This window comes from Ammodytes marinus (assembly GCF_949987685.1).
Source record: "Ammodytes marinus genome assembly, chromosome: 23".
NCBI lineage: Eukaryota > Metazoa > Chordata > Actinopteri > Uranoscopiformes > Ammodytidae > Ammodytes > Ammodytes marinus.
The window spans coordinates 8,643,776-8,661,122 of NC_137227.1; the positions used below are offsets into that span (position 1 = coordinate 8,643,776).

Genomic DNA, 17,347 nt, shown 5'->3' on the forward strand with positions numbered 1-17,347 from the left:
GATACAGAGCTCCAGGCAGCCAACACCCTCCTGACTGGCTTCAGCCTGACGGAGAAGGACACAATGTGGGGCCAAAAAAAACAGGAGAATTCCCATCCTCCGCCATACCAGCGTCAAGGATCTGAGACGTTGCCTGAGTTAATATCTGCAGATTCGACCCAAAACAACACTGGTGGCCACGTCAGTTCTGGTGGGGTTACGGGGCACCCGGGCTGGGGGGGAGTTGGCTGTGCTGATGAGGTAGACTTTGAGGTGTGCTTGTCCACACCTTCACTGTCCTCAGACTCAGAGGCAAAGAGCAGATCTGAAGTCAGTGGAGATATCTCAGATGTGAGGGCGCGGGTGCTTTCGGAGTGTGAGCGAGATGCAGTGCAAGCACTCCTGAGCCTCGGAGACACGGGCACACTGGAAACCATGAAGTGATTGTCCTAAACACAAGGGGTTTTCTCATCCCTGGGTTTGTTCTTAAGGTACTTTCTCATTATGGATGGAGTTCTTTGCACTAGTTGCTCTAAAAGTTTAGATTTTTTTAATCCAAATATACCTCAAAACCCTGTTATTGAAGGATGAGGATTTATTTCTCACCTTTGCCATGCCCTTTTCTGCCTGCTTTAGTGTTCATTAAAATGTAAAATGCCAAGCTAAAAGGACACATTTTTTTTTTTCGATTTTTTAATTAAAAACGCTACCACTGTTTCAGGAGAGAGATTCCGCCTCTCATTATTCACAACATATTTTACATTCACAAATACCGAGTAGAGTCCAGCTGCAGCCCCGGAGACAAACACCCTGGCGTGACGGAAGTACTGTTTACAACTTAGAAGTTTATGAGGTAGCAAAAATAAAATCTAAGATACAGGTAACGTCCGTCACAGCACAGTACTTCCGTCCCGCCTGGGTGTTGTTGTCACGCCAGGATGTTTGTCTCTGGGGCTGCAGCTGGATACTATTGCAAATACCATTCCGTCTTCACTGTCAACTAGCTGCAGGGGGCGCTACAGCACTCCACAATGGCACAAGCTAACAAGCTAGCTAGACAGCAACAACATCTGAACAGTCATAACGGCAGTAAAGCCAAGCCCATGCATTTTCAAAGCTCTTGTGCTTTATGTGATGGAAGTGTTAAGTGTGTACAGTAGTTCTGTGTTTTAAGTTAATTCAAAGGCACTTCCTGATAAGAATAATTTTTAAAAGGTTTCTTTTGAGATAAATACCTCTTTAAATAAAAACTTGAATTTCAGTGGCATGAGAGAGTGTGTAACCTGACGACTATGACACAAGAGGAGGCGTTCACACCAACACCCAACCCTTTTCTTTGCAGCCGCTCTGACTTTATTAAAATCTGTTCTGGCGACGGCTTTAGAATGACTGGCATTTCAGATGTGCAGTTTCCCATCAGCACAAGAGGAGATGATAATGCAGAGCTACACGCTCACTAGAATCAACTCTCTAGCTGCTTTACTGCAAGATGCTGATCTCTTGTTATTGAATGCATACAGAGCATGCACTTGTTTTTTTTCCAGTGTGAGTAGTTTATGATCCACCTCCGTCTCCTAGCTGCACTCCAGTTGTATGAATAAGGCGATGACGGCAGTTCTGTTATGTAATGTTTCATGATCGCCATCCTTCTCCTTTTATCTTTCATTTCCTGGTTGTTAGAAACTGATATTAATAAAGCCGAGAATGTTTTTTTTCCCCTTCTGACTCAGAGTTTTGTTTCAGTTTCAGTGTAAACGTGAGTGTATTGATGGGTCCATCCTAGTGACCGGTGTTGGTCTTGCTGTTGGCGACCATGGTGGCAGCCTGCATGACTCTGTAGCGCTCGCGGAGGTTGCGCCGCCTCACGTGCTCGTTGGTGATCTCGATGACGTTTACCACGGGGAACCAGCCCTTCTGTCCGTCAGACAGCCGGATGCCTTCATAAAGGCCTGGGAGAAGAGAGGGAGGAGGACACACACAAAGGGGAAGGTTGACGTTCATGCAAGACAGTCCAAAACAAATCAATAAACTGCTAAGGTGGAAGGGTTGAGGATAGAGGCCGTTATGGAGGAGCAGGGTGTTTAAACAGGCAGAGTCAAAGGAAGGGGGGATTGTTAATGATACAAAGTCATGTCAGGAAAACAGGAAATCTGTGTGAAACCTTATTAGTCTGTCTAGAGTGTTTTTACAATCCTGTATGTAATCATCTTTCTCTGGCCTTATTTTGCAATTAAGGTGCAGTCAGTTATTCGGGAGAAAACTTTTGACAAAAAGTGATTTTGACAACCAGCATTCTCCAGAATCACTGACTCCACCTTTTAGACCAGCTTCTCTCTGTCAAAGATATTATCAACTCTCCTCCACTCTCTTACCCTCGTTGGTTTTGCGGATGACGTTGATGATCTCAGTGGGCTCCAGGGTGAGCTCGTCTGCCTGCTGGGCAATGTATTGCTCCACACACTGCACCTGGGGACAATCTGACACACACACACACACACACACACACACACACACACACACACGATAAGAGACTACAGACACAAAACACACTCCACCACCACCAAACAGCATCATCCCTTAGTGTGTATCGTGTGTGTCCTCACCCCAGTCCTCATATATCACTTCATCTTCATCTTTGTCTGGGTTTGTTGGGTTGGGGAAAGCTGCCATCCACCTCTGCATGTCTGACCTGTTAACAGAAACAGCATATAATACAAACTAGGAAACCCATATGATATGTTTTTCTGAGTGTCCATGCATGGCTTGTGAAGTTCATCTATTTTGTTGCAATATGAAGGTTGTATTTTGTACGTTTTGAAAAAATTGTGCATCAAAACGCATTGAAATCATTGTCAGAAAGGTTCAATGATGATCACAATGATGTATCAATCTTGACTTAAGTGATGCACTTTTATCCTGCTCTTGTTATGAAGTGCTACCCATTAGGGATTTGTAAAGCACACACACACACACACACACACACACACACCGACAGTGACACACACTGACAGCGACACACATCTACTCACTGGGAGGGTGCTTTGATCAGCCTCTCCATCAGGCGTCCCTGGTGGTTTTCCAGCAGTGTGAGGTTGAAGCAGTGCTCGTATGGGCCCGTGCTGCTCCCTCCTTCGTCTACTTGCACCAAGGAGCGATGGGCGTGGTCCAGAACCACAAAACGCTCCGCACTGCCCAAGAAAACAAAGGTTTTGTTTTTTATGGATACTAGGGTGAGTAGCAAAATATCAGTGTATCAATACCTTTACGAACAACTGGATTAACTGGGTATAACCTGCATTGCTGTAGATTAAACACAACAACTTACTGTAATGTGTATCGAGTTCTTATACTAAATGTGTGCCATAGTATCACTTTTCCTAGGTGTCTTTGCTGTGTGACAACAATGGAATATTTGAAATGTCATCCCTTCTTCCTCTCCATTCTCTCATAACAGTACTTCTTGATACATTTGGGGAAGTTTGAAGTGATTTCCCTATTGATGACACACCGTTAAAAAAGAGTTGTGATTGTTTTTGCGGTCAGTGGTCACATTCTCCGTTGATTTCAAGGAAAGTGGTTGAGCGTTGGCATGCTAACATTTTCCAATTAACACTAAACCCAAGAAAGAACAGCTGAGGCTGATGGGACTGTCATGGGTTTTGCAGGAACTCGGTCACCAAATGTATTACAATTAATTCTGATAGAGGCTTGGATGTGTAGAATGTAATGTCATTCCATCCAATAGAGATATTTCAATTCAAACCACAAATTTCAAACACATGAAGGCCCTTCAGGAAAAGTTATTAAAATTCATCCTCTGGAGAACATAAATGTCTGAATAAACTCTAGCTCTAACCACTACACCACTAAGCCATCAAGTTGTTTTTGTCAGATCGCCTTTACAGGTTTTCTTTTAGTGATTTTGAAATGTAGACCAAGGTTTACAGATGTATATATCTCTCCGCCCTGTGTGTGTTGGTTTCATAACTGCTGTGCCTCCTCACCCTTTCTTAGCAGCGATGATGAGCAGATCGTTGAAGAGGAAGAGGTAGACGGGGGTGAACTTAGCCCTCATGTTGAACAGAGTTCCTCCTTTGGACATCTCCTGCAGCTCGCCCTTCTTCTCCAGGAAGCGAGTCTGGGAGATGATCGGGATGGCCTGGAGAAGACCAACACAAGGTATGTTTATCGTTCATCTTTTCAAAATAAATGTCCAATTAAAAGTCCAGTTGGCAAAGAAAACCCTGTGCCCGGCCAACATTTTACTTTGTGTGTGTGTTTTTGAGTTTACCTTGAGCTTGTCAAACTCCAGTGTTTGAGAGACATGGATCAACTCCTCCATCTGTCTCATCTTTCCCACCTCTGTGTTACACACATCAATGATCTGTGTGGGATTAGGTGAGGGAAAACAATTTGATTTTGAAATGAACCCTTAAACTTAAAAGCCTCTGAAAACCTGGTCTAAAATAGTAAAAAAAAAAAGAAAATAGTAAATGTATCAAACTTGGGTGTCTCAATAAGCTAAACAGAAATCCGATAGAAAATAATTGTTCATAAATGTTATAAAGCTTAGTTAAAAAGAAGTTGTATAGAAATTCAGGCAGAGAACTGCCATGATTGGTTCAAATGACTTATTGTGTAATAAGAGCCAGAGCATAGCCCGCCGATCTAAACCAAATCTCTGTGAAGTTCATCAAACATAAATGACAATATCTTTCATTTGGATTGATAAATATGTCTTACTCTTTTCAGATGCTTACTATCATGCAACTAACTCCTCAAATGACTTAAAAGGATTTTGTGGTTCTGGGTTAACAAGGGCTTTTATATTCCCATCGGCTATCATTGTATAAAAGGGGGTTTGTTTTATTGAGAGTATCAGGTTTGTTCCTTTGTCAAGTCCCCTCATGTGTCTCCCTGTGTGAGCAATCTGCTGCTATCTTGGTGTGGACCAACTAGTATGACTCACTGTTACCGTGCAGACCTCAATCAATAGGAAATCCTTCAGTCAAACAATGGCTGACATCAAATATCCAGAGGCATGCGAGGAGGAGTCAGATTCTATGGATGTGGAGGGGGGAGGGGGTGAATGGTGAGGTTTACCTTGGACACAGAAGCTAAAGCCTTGGAAGCCGTCTGCTCCTCATTCGTCCTCTCCTTTGTTCTCTTCAGGATGTTCTGCGAACGACAAACAACAACTTTCTATTTCGGCGACAGACAAACAGCATCAACACAACAGGATGCAGCAATGTTTTCCATGTAGGTGCCGACGGGGTGAGGAAAGGTGCGCTCCTCTGTTTGCTTACATGTCAAGAGGTAGGTTTGAGTGACATTAAATAAGGCTGGAATGAGGACGTGCCACAAAGCAACGCAACCGTGGTGAACCTAACTATTGACTTCCAATGGCTTGTAGTAAGGAGGAGAGAAGATAGGGATTCAAAGAATGCAAAAGGCTAGTCACGCACCAGTAACATAGAGTCTCCAGCGCTTTTTCACTCACAGGGGGAAGAATAACCAGAAAAACTTTCTTTACAAATAAATAGTTTAGAGTCAAAATGCAGGATTTACCTTTTCTTAATGCGGCATCATAGCACATTCAATTGATGTGTGTATATTTATGACAGGAATTAGTTATAAATGATTTCTGATATTGATTATGTCTATTAATTAGACATGTTTGGGTAAGTACGTTTTTTTAGGCAAGATTAGATTAGATGATACAACTCTCATGCCTCTACTGTTGGTATTAAGGTCGAACCAGGGGGTGATTAAAATCTTAGCATAAAGGCTGAAAACAATGGGGGTAAAAAAAGTTAGTTTGGCAATGACAAACAGCAGTCGAAGAGGAACAGAGCGAGGCTAGCCATTTCCCCCTCCTTCAAGTCTTTATGCTAAGCTAAGCTAATGGCTCCCACTCGTCGGACGGCGCTCACCTCAATGAGCATTTTGATGCGGGTTATTCTCTGGAAGGGCAACAGCAAGAAGGACATGAAGGGCAGCCGATGGCACTGAGGAGACTCCTGGAGACGTGTGATGACCATGGCAAACTGCACGTTGTTCTTTCTGCAGACACACACAACAAAGCTCTTTACACAGATGATCAAAAATTTATATAAAAAAAATCCTGCATGAAATTCATCAAAACAAAGTTCCAAAAAACCAGGACAAAGCACATCAACAACGTTAACAAAATATAAGTAAAACAACAAGATACTCATTCAAACTAAGTTCTAAAGTAAAAAAAGGCCTTCTGATAAAAGTGGGGTTTTGAACTGAGATTTAAAAGAAGGTAGAGAGTTTGCTAAATGGTAAATGGTACAGTAAGCCACGCAGCTGAAATGTTCATGTGTTTTGGAGGGAGAGAGCTGGTTGGGATGCAGAAGAGCCAGGATCCTTACATGAGCGAGGTGTAGGTCTTGTCCTGGTAGATCTGGTTACGGACGTAGTCGATGTAGGCGGGGAAGTTGTGCTGGGCGTGGTAGTGGATGATGTCACAGATGTCGGGGAAGACCGCCTCCTTGAATATGCGGTCTTCTAGGTCTTTCAAGAACCTATTTGGGTCAGACATGCAAAAAGATGTCACTGAAAAAAAACTTAAAGGTCCCATATTATGCTAAATGCACTTTTTAAATGTGTTCCAACATATCCATGCGTCCACGGTGTGCCTAGAGACTGCCAAAATATCAAAAAAAATAACAATCTCTCCTTTTCTCACTCTCCCCTTTTCTGAAACCCCCACCCCTCCCCCCAAAAACACTCCAGTCAGAATTATCCCCTTTTCTGACCTCACAAACCGTAAAGCCAGAAGCTTCCACTGTGCAGCCCACACCCCTATTTCTTATTGGTCCACGGCCCTGACAGACAGAGGGCGAGGCGTATCTGGCTTCGCTTTCGGACAGGGGGCGGGTGGAGCTCAAAGATTGTATATTTACGAGGGGACCTGCAACTCTTTTTTAAAAAATAGGCCATTGTGAGATTAGCTGAACATCAGCATAGTACAATAAGTTATCTGAAAGTTTTTTTCAGCAAACAATTAAAGAAAAACGTATTAGGGACCACTAAGACCATATAATATGGTGTATAATAGAACCGAAAAGTGTATAATATGGGAGCTTTAATAGCTTGTAGAACCATACAAAAAAAAACACTAGACAAAAGACTTGCAGAGCTTTAAACTGTTGATTCAGGACACTACATCTTTGCCCTTCCTTCCTATCTGTCATGGTATCTTTGTCAAAACCAACCCAGTGAACTCATAAATCCCCTTCCTATTTCCCTTTTGGTTGCTGACCTCTCGCTGACCTCGCGGACCCTCAGGATGTTGGAGAAGAGGGTTTTCTTGTCTCTGATGATCATGGTGTCCTCCAGCTCCCGGCTGTCTAGGAAGTGTTCGGTCAGAACCCGCAGCGAGCGCAGATAAGAGGCCTCGGACGAAAAGACCTCAAACATACTCTACCGAGGGAAATAAGAACAAAATGTATCTTTCACTTCAGTGCTTGAGATGTTGAGATTTTAAAAATGTCAGCTTTTTATTCACTCTTCCTAAGCTCTCTGTGTATTTTTAATTTGTACAGGACATACTCGGATTTATTCTTGGTGACATTTTTGCTTTCATTTGACAGCACCGTAGACTAGAGTGACACGGAGGTCACAGGGAGAGCAATGGGGTGATCACACCCGATATTGTATTGATATAATTTATACTTTCCTTCTTGTAATTCTTTTAATTATAATTGAATAGGTCATCTCGATTGTTTTGCTCTCCTTTATGTTGCACTTTTGTTTTTTTAATAGTGTGATGTATTTTCTCGACGTCATTGCATATGGGTGCTTGCTCTCAATGATCCTTTGAGAAAATTTAAAGATTGTATTGAATATGGTGTTCGTCCTTATCACAGTGTCTCAGACAAACTGCTGCTAAGAACAAACATGCCACACTTTCTGTATTTTGAGGGATTTTTTTTCCCCCTCTGCCTGATGTTGGAAAATTAGAAGAGTAACGGTAAAAGCTTTCATGAACTGTGGATGGACTGAATCAATATTAAACTACAGGCAGAGTGGACCTTAATATAAAAAACATCACATTATCACTTTAAGATTTGATTTAATACTTGAAAGTGCATCTCCCGTTTCTCTTCTCCTCGCATCATTGATTTCTCTTTATGTAATCCGTCCTCGGTACATTAGCGCCTCTCTCCTCACACACGCTCACCTCCTGGTATTTGCACTGCTCTGGGGTCAGTTGCTCCAGCACCCCGCTGTCCCTAACGCTCTGGAGGTCCTGCCACAGTGTGCTCTGTCCCGGTGTGGGCACAGGGCTGCTCCTGGGGGCCCCGTTATTAGTCCCTGTCCCTGTCCCTGTCCCAGTCCCGGTGCGTCTGCCTGTCCAGTCCATAGCGTAGTCCACGCTGGTTTTGCTGATGTTTCGACACACCGTCTGCCGTCGGATCTCCTTGGTGATGACAGTCGCTCGGTACGTCTGGTACAGAGGCTCTGAAGGGGAAGAAGTAAGACATGAAGTAAGAAATTCCACTTTGTTGCATATAATTCATGGCATTGTCCAAGAGCTTTTTATAAATACAGTATATATATATGTTTGCACAGAAACATGTGCCTTCGACAGCACACTTGATGGGCTACATTATAAAGCACACATAGGCCTTTTCCCCCTAGTATTTTACATATTATTCCTAATTTATTTATTTTAAATTTATTCATAATTGAAATACACCACAAAGTAAAAGCTTTAATTACATCGAAACACTGCATAATCAACATCTATCAAATTAAATGTATTGAATTCATTTAAAGCTGCTGTACTGCATTAAACCTGCAATGTGTATAATTTTGGGTTTTATTTCCTAGCAGACTTTGTAGAAAATAATTATAATATCCATAAGTACGTTTAATTGAGTGCATAATAGCTGAATTTTTTTTTTTTTTTTTTTCCCTTAGAAAGGGTCTCATATATGTCCATATTTCTCCATACCTTGGACCAAGGCCTTGGCGCCGCCATGTTGGAAGCGTCATAGTTGGAATGTCATCAGGTGCATTGTTTATAATTTAGAATCGTTCCTGTCCTTGAAGGCCACTGTAGCTTTTGTTATTATTCAAAAGGGGTGGGGTTAACCAGGGAGCGTTGCATTCTAGAACTTTCTAGAATTTTCTAGAACTTTCTTGGTGATGTCATATTACACACTGCACCTTTAAGGTACCTCGTAAACGGGTAGCTGGAATAAATCAATCACTGACGTACTGACATTATATCCTTTAGAAGTATTACTCTGACACTTGTATTGTCTTTTTTGGTGTTACAGGTGTCGGGTGCCTTACCATCCTGCAGCCTGGACTCCCAGCTGAACGCAGGATCACTCCTGAAACAGGAGAAGAGAATGAACCAAAGTGATTGTGAACAACAACAACACTAACAAAAACCAGGTCAACACTGACTTGAAAGACAAGCTTGGTGAAATTCTGTTTTTCCAGTTCTCAACTAAATTCCACAAAAAGAGCAACAATGTGTGAGTGCATTCTGCCGAGACTTATGTTCTCAGTCTGCAACTAGAGGCAACTTTGGCTGAACAGACCTATATACACAGATTCAGTGTTCATGGATGGTTTAGTTTTTTTGGCTTTTCATAGGATTTTTTGACAAACAAAACGATACAGAATACCTTGTGCGTTTTACAAGTGTGAGCTAGAGGTTAAGTGTGGGGTAGAGTGGTAACTCACGCATCTTCCTCTGCGTCCTCTTTTTCTCCTTCATTTCCTCCATTCTCCTCTGCTTCTAAAAAGACAAGATAATGGCATTACTGCTTTTGATAAACAACGTTGTGTGCATCATTCACAGCTCAATCTAAGGCAAAGATAATGGCTGTTTGTTCAGTCAGTAACACACCTTTTCTCTGTGTGAGGGACTGCATTGAGGCACTGCTGAGCCTCCTGGGGTCTGTCTTTGGTGGTGGAGGTGGGGGTCTGTGTGGGCTGCTGGGTCGGGGTGGAGTGATGGTGTGATGGGGGCTCAGTCCGCTGGCCGTGGAGCCACTGGGGGACGAGGGCCGCAGGTTCCTCCACTCCTCCAGGGTGGGCTGAGGGAGAGCAATGCCCCCACGCTGCTGCACCGTAGTCAGGCTGCGGCCGTCCTGACTCACGGGCATCCTGGGTGGGATGGCAGGAGGAAGGTTGCCGTCCGAGTTGGAGACAGCCTCTGTGTTCTGAAACTCGGATGTGGGGTCCGAGCTGCTGGAGGACAGTTTATTCCGACGTCCCGGCTTGCGCACCTTTATCAGAGGGATATCCAGTTCCTTACACACAGATGGCAAGGTCTTTTTAGGAAGGGTTTGGACCATGGGAAGGGTGATCTCGTAAATGTTTTCGTCTTCTATCTGGGCCGGGGTTGGGTGGATGTGTCCCGAGTGGGCGTGTTTTGGCGGGACGGGGGGAGACTGAGAGCGGGTGATGGTGGTGATGATAGAGTGAGGGCCCGGGTCGGAACGTCTCCGGGAACCCTCGGCGATCAAAATGTCCAGAGAGTGGTGGAACTTTGACATTTCCTGTTTCCTGCCTATGCTTTCATGGAGCTCTGAAAAGCTGTCCTCCTCCTCCTCTTCCCCTCCATCACTGTCCCCTTCCCCCTCTACCTCCTCGTCCTCTTCCCACTCATCCTCCACTTCCTCCACGTCTGTCCCTTCCTCCTCTGCACCCATACCATGGTCCATGTCCACAGGGACCCACACCAGCTTCATGCCGGGCCACTGGCGGTGACACACACAGCTGCAGCAGGGCTCACAGCACGGACTGAGAGGCTCCGAGTCCGCTTCTCCTACTCCAATCAGCTGAACCTCCACCTCTTTACCATCGGGCTCTGCATGAAAGACAAGCAACACACATTAAACTGCTTTGAGAGGTTTATGAAAACAGAAGAAAAATAAAACACTGCATCCCTCAGATAGGGCTTTCTTTTAGAACTATTCGCTTTCCTCATTTCCTGGACTGTCGAGTCAACCATTCATCCCTATGCAAATACAGCACAATCTGCAAAGTGGTGTTTTCAAATATTCATGGGAAGTTCGGAGCGGTGAGTGGGGGAGGGGAGATCCAATATTGACCAAAGTAAAATTGGAAGAGATGGAGGAAGGAGGGGGAGCGTTAGGGTGAAGATTTAAAAAGGGCAGCGAGATACAAAAATGAGAAAAGAAAAATGTAGATATGGGGTTTTCCAATATTTCCACATGAGCCTGTTTAAATGTATTTTCTAATGGGATTTTTATATCAAATTTGCAAAGAGGATTTAGCTTTTTAGAAGGTTTTTAAAGAAATCACATTATTTTGTTGCTAAAGTTCCATCTTCATTATTGCTAAAATTGGAACCAGAACCATCATTTTTTCATATTTTATGGTGTGTAAACTGAAGTTTATCCATATCGACAAACGTTGGTTGTAGCCCTTATCAACTGCTAAAAAAAACATAACGTACATAGACACAGAATCTGATGTCCTGCTTTATGGCTTCCCGTTGCTGACAGGGAACCAAAACAAGGAAGTGGTAGTCGAGTGTGCAGAACAAGTGTGTATCCAAGAAAATGTCACTTCTTTTGGGGTTCCTCTTTGGTTGAGTCAGGGTAAAAGCCCGACGTCCTGACACAGCAAAGGATATCTATGAGCAACAACTCTTTAAAAGTTTGAATGTGCTTTATATTAATACTATAAAATCACCTTGCAATAACAACCAGAGGATAAGAAGATCTGGCGTCACCTTCTGCTTTCACATCATAACTAGGGAGCCTCCACACACACACATACTCTTTTTACACACACACACACACACACACACACACACACACACACACACACACACACACACACACACACACACACACACACACACACACACACACACACACACACACACACACACACACACACACACACACACACACACACACACACACACACACACACACGCAACGAAGACTCACAGAACCTGTTTATGGCTCGGGTTCAGTTTCAGAGTAACCACACCTGTCTGTTTGCGAGTTCACTGTCAACACATCGGGCCTAACTGTACATTGAACTTTCAGACCAAACCATGCGCACGCACACACACACACACACACACACACACACACACACACTAGCAATTGTGTACATGCATGTTTGCGTCAACTAACTTTAGTTTTGGCAATGACAATGACCTTTGAAAATCATGCAATAACGCCACATGAGAAAAATATATAATTCTGGATGTTGTCTGTTATATGCTGTTCTGACATGGAGCGGTCACTGTTCTGACTTAAAGTCTAAAACATTACATTTTTAAGGAAATTACGTAACACAGCTTCCATATCTTGACTACATGCAGTTTTTTTTTCCCACACTCAGCTCAATGTATTCATGTCTGGATTTGTGGTGAATGCTTAAACTTAACCTTTAACTTTATTGTTTTTATCATCCCAACGGAAATGTGGTTGACAGCGCGCAGGGCACGGGTAAGAAAAGACAACAGAAAAGAAGATGTGAAAATATATTTAAAAAAAAATCCAAAAACACCTCCATTCTGCACAAAAGTCAAATCCACCGTACCTGATCGCCCTCCTTCCACGCTGATGCCGTCCCCCTCCTCTCCTGCCACACTCTCTCTGGACTTCCTTGTTAGGGTTAACCTCCTCTTGATGGGCAGCGGCGGCGCCTGCTCTGCCCCTATCATTAGAGGCAGACTGGCGCGGCCCGGTTTGGGCTTGACGGTGGGCGGCCTTTTGAACCGTTTACCTGGGGAAAGATATGCGGAGCCATTGGTGGCTTGCTCCCCCGGCTCCCCCGCCACACTCTCATGTTTGCTGAACTGCTTCACAATTTTCTTGACCTTCCCTCCTCCGTCTGGGGGGCTGGTTTGGGACGGGGGTTTGGGAGGGATGTCTGGCCGGGGTTTGGCCTCAGGTGTGAGGGCTAGAGCCGACGCGGGCCGTTCGGAGGCTTCCTGCACAGACATGGTGGATGCTGGAATCTGCTCTTGTGGTGTGTTGGGACTCCAAGCCCTGACCAACCAGAGGTCAGGCTTTGAGGGCCAATGTCAATGTGAGTATGACATCATTGCCTGTTGAGAAAAGAGAAAAGGGACAGAGCATTTTTAATCAGTTGGATTTCAAATCAAGATGGATGAACGGTGAAAGTACAGTGGTGGTAGGCAATGCTTTTAAGAAGGTAAAGCTCCTAAAATATGGTACAAGGTCACTGTGACCTGACCATAAGCAGGTTCACAGTGTCCTTTGACCTCAAATCTATAAATCTATTCAGTTCATCTTTGAGTCAATGTCAATGTGAGTATGACATCATTGCCTGTTGAGAAAAGAGAAAAGGAACAGAGCATTTTTAACTTTGTTTTCTCATTTCCTTTCTTGTGATAAAGTAGGTACTTTCATCTTCCCAGGCCCCATACATACAGCCATCACCTACTAGACGGAGTCAATAGTAGAACTTTTCTCTGGGATTAAATGTCTGCACTAGACAGCGCTAACAGGGAATGCAATAAAGGTCCCTGGTGAGACTCATACTGAGAATATTGCATTCACATTGTGGACTCCTCAAACTTAGAGATGAGCGGTTCTCAAACTGTGGCCTGTGACCCCTTCAAACAGACATGATTCACTATAATTATATTCCTTTTCTGTAGCTGAAATAAACAGTTACACAAGCCAACAAACCCAGCACAATAAGGATTTCCACTACAGTATAATCCAGAAATCGGACTTTGAGCTCTGTGCTTCAAACCTAACCCTCTTTAAGGCCTCAGAGGAAGATGAACTTTGCACTGTAAGGAGCATGGTGTTTAATGTGACTTAAGGGGGAAATCCAGGGGAAGGCTTAAGATCAATGATTGGTCCATTGTACAGTAATGTTCTCGAGCTTCTCCGTATACAGCTTGTTATACTGTTATCTACATATGACTGAAGGGAACGTTCTTGTTTATTCATTTACAGCTTTGAAAGGTGCAGTCAGTGATTCTGGAGAACGCATGTTGACGAAATCATTTATTTGTCCAAATCAGTGAATAACTCCTCACGATCTGCTTACCTGTGTACTGGGTGTGTGTGCTGAAAAAAATAACAGACTAGGGTCTATAAACACCTATGTAAACAAAGGGGCCAACCATAGCTAGCAACGTACCAGTTTACAGAACCTAGGCTGTGTATTAACACCAGATTTGTTTCCCCGCGCACACACAGTAAGGATAGGTAGCGGATCGTGAGGAGATATTCACTGATTTTGCCAAAAAGTGATTTTGACAACAGGTATTCTCCAGAATTGCTGACTCCACCTTTAATTGCATGACTGTGGTAGCAGCATCAGGAGCAGTGACGCCGAAAAAAAACACAATGTCTCCATATCAGAGAAAGCAGCATGAGTCAGCCTATTGAAAAAAAACAAACCAACCTGATATCAATGTCACTCCGAGAACAATACCTGTTGGTAGCAAGCTGACAATATGATTCACCACAAACATCACACCTCAATTAATATGTAACCGCTGTTTCAATACCAATGTACATTCATACTCCACTCCACCCATGTCCTCTGTTACTTCTGTGAAATAGCCTCAAGCGCCTTGTCATCTTTCACCTGTCAGGCAAACATCGGTACACCACCTGTCATTTTCGCAACATTTCTTGTGCTACGACGGCATTGTCTGAAGTCTTTGAAAAGTGGACACTTATGACCCAATATGAGCCTAGGTGTGCATGGAAAAGTGATACACTGACCATATTGAGAAAGTGAAAATAAAGCAATCAAACGTCGCACTCTGAGCCTGTCTATAATGAGAAACGTGACGACAGTAACAGATCTAGTCAGACCAGTTTGGAATGCATGTCAGTGAGCCTACAATAAAGAGTCAGACAGCGTTTCGTCTTACTTATATAACCAGAAAAGAAAGGTTTCTGGGCTGACACACAATCGTGTCTAATAATAAAATACTAATTGAGAGAGTAAGGTAGGTGTGGCGTTGAAACAATACAGTAAATCATTAGGGTTCATTAAAAAAAACAGGTTCCTTTAATTACCACACCAAAACACACATTTTCAGGTTCCTCGTAAAAACTTTGAGGCATTACTCAGAACAAGCCCTTCCCTGACTACTCTCAGAAATGATGAGACGTGACATGGTACACAGAAAGGTATTTGGCTCAGTGTTTCAGTTTATAAGGCCCTCAGGTTATTATCATTGTCCACAGGCTGACATAAAAAAAAAACCTGGAACACAAAGCACCTCGCATAGAGCCCGTCACACACTGATTGTGTGTTAATGCACTTAAAGACAGATACTGGGTTCACAACTCCACCCTGACCCTTCCCTCAATAAGCGCCCGCCAGTATTCACTCCTCCTTTGTTTCCCCTTTTCTTTACTGACTAGGTCAATAGCTACGTCGTCCTCATATCTACTGGACCTCAAACACACACACAAACAAACACTAACAAACACTAACACACACACACACACACACACACACGGGCTGGGTCAGTGGGACAGTCATTCATTACGGTAAGTAGGAAGTGTATTATTTGTCCTGGTAAATCCAATACAGCAATAGTGTGGTCCCTCACATCAGACCAGACTGAGAACAATCCTTAAGTGCTTAAAGAGGGGCACGGGCACCCATTAACACAATGCTGTCTCAGTGTGTGTGTGTGTGTGTGTGTGTGTGTGTGTGTGTGTGTGTGTGTGTGTGTGTGCATACAGTGTGCCATCTGCTCTGGAGAGTATAATGGGTCAGTGGTCTATTGGTGTACAAATGAAATGGGTAGGGGGGCTTTTAGAGAGCTACCATGACAACAGCACATGTGATGGGAATGTAAGCTCCACGTTGGACAGGAAGAGGGGACGGAAAAGGTGTGTCGGAAAAGGGAAACACACACACACACACACACACACACACACACACACACACACACACACACACACACACACACACACACACACACACACACACACACACACACACACACACACACACACACACACACACACACACACACACACACACACACGGGAATTCAGGAATGAGGGATAGGCATATGGAATTGTTTTGGTGACATGAGTGTTAGGCTACGTAGATTGTGGAAATGTAAACAGCTGTTAAGGAATATTAAGACAGTGATAGGCTATATTAAAAAAAGGATAGTCTCTACAATAGCTAGCTGCCCATAGTGATCGAGCATTAGGCCTAGTGATAGCAATAGCGTGAACATTAATAAAGACGAATTCAATTTCATAGCCAGAATATTCAACAATGTTCAAAATTCAAAGTGTAGTCTATAGAGCTTGGGCTTTTGGTCTTATAAACCTGTCATTTAAACGCCCTGTTCTGTAGCCTAACTGTCTAGCATACCTTCATTAACAAAATGGGAACATATGTCAGTTTATTAAAAGAAAGATATTCTGCATTCTTACCTCAAGGGTTAAAGCAATAACTCTTCAGTAAGACAGCGTTACTCTTATGTAACCCATTGGTAGCCTATAGACTATTTTACTGCGGTTCTCCTTCAGGGAACAGGTGCCTATGGGCTAAACCGTCAAACTCAACCGAAACCTCCTAGTATCACTCAAAAATACATAAATAAGAGTAAAATATTACTCACCAGTAATATTCAGATATGTCCGGCTCTTTCTCTTCAGTTATTCGGCTCTGGTGTTGGCAGTCCAGTTTAGTAAGCGTTGGCAAGAAAAAGGTGCTTAAAAGGTTTCCAATCTGTGCGCGCGTCGCAGCTAATTTACTTTCGATTTGTCTCGCGGAGATTAAAATATAAAAATTAAAAATATCTTCAGCGTGGGAACGAACCGGACTATTGTTTCTGTGACAGGCTTGTTGTCTGAGCGCCCATCATCCCCCGGTTGTTGTGTCCTTTGTTACCAGCAGCCTGTGTGAAAGAGGAGTTGACGGGAGGTAGGAGACAAACCCCCCCGAAGGCGAACACCAAAAGAGAACAAACAGAGACGATCAGAGGATCCGACGAGGAGTTTCAAAATAAAATAGTTAATGGCAATTGAACATTTGAATTTTTTTAATTGACTTATCTATCTATCTATCTATCTATCTATCTATCTATCTATCTATCTATCTATCTATCTATCTATCTATCTATCTATCTATCTATCTATCTATCTATCTATCTATCTATCTATCTATCTATCTATCTATCTATCTTTTTAACTGTTACTAATAGGGGTTGGATGAAGATGGCTGGATGTAGCCTACTCCAGGTTATCTTTATCAGCTGGCCTAATGCTTATCCTCAGCACACAGCATATTATATCTATAAAACCTGTTTGAAAACCATTGGCAGCAAAAACCCAAATTAAATGAAGAATAAAAT

The 17,347-nt window shown here is 43.2% G+C and overlaps 1 protein-coding gene across 2 annotated transcripts; it reads right to left on the minus strand.

The window, feature by feature from the left end:
• Positions 1-740: 740 nt before the first annotated feature.
• On the minus strand, positions 741-16,874 carry arhgef15b (Rho guanine nucleotide exchange factor 15b). Of its 2 annotated transcripts, none has more exons than XM_080052024.1 (16): positions 16,613-16,874; positions 12,562-13,072; positions 9,878-10,843; positions 9,712-9,766; positions 9,313-9,335; positions 8,192-8,472; positions 7,271-7,431; positions 6,378-6,530; positions 5,913-6,042; positions 5,083-5,157; positions 4,271-4,363; positions 3,984-4,138; positions 3,009-3,167; positions 2,583-2,668; positions 2,352-2,456; positions 741-1,928 (listed from the first exon to the last, which is right to left on the minus strand). In XM_080052024.1, the coding sequence occupies exons 2-16, from the start codon at positions 12,965-12,967 to the stop codon at positions 1,759-1,761; spliced, it is 3,018 nt and encodes a 1,005-aa protein (XP_079908150.1). In that variant the 5' UTR covers positions 12,968-13,072; positions 16,613-16,874; the 3' UTR covers positions 741-1,758. The 2 variants fall into 2 exon arrangements, with proteins under 2 accessions (XP_079908150.1, XP_079908149.1); XM_080052023.1 differs by having other exon boundaries at positions 9,313-9,353.
• Between the last annotated feature and the right edge of the window lie 473 nt (positions 16,875-17,347).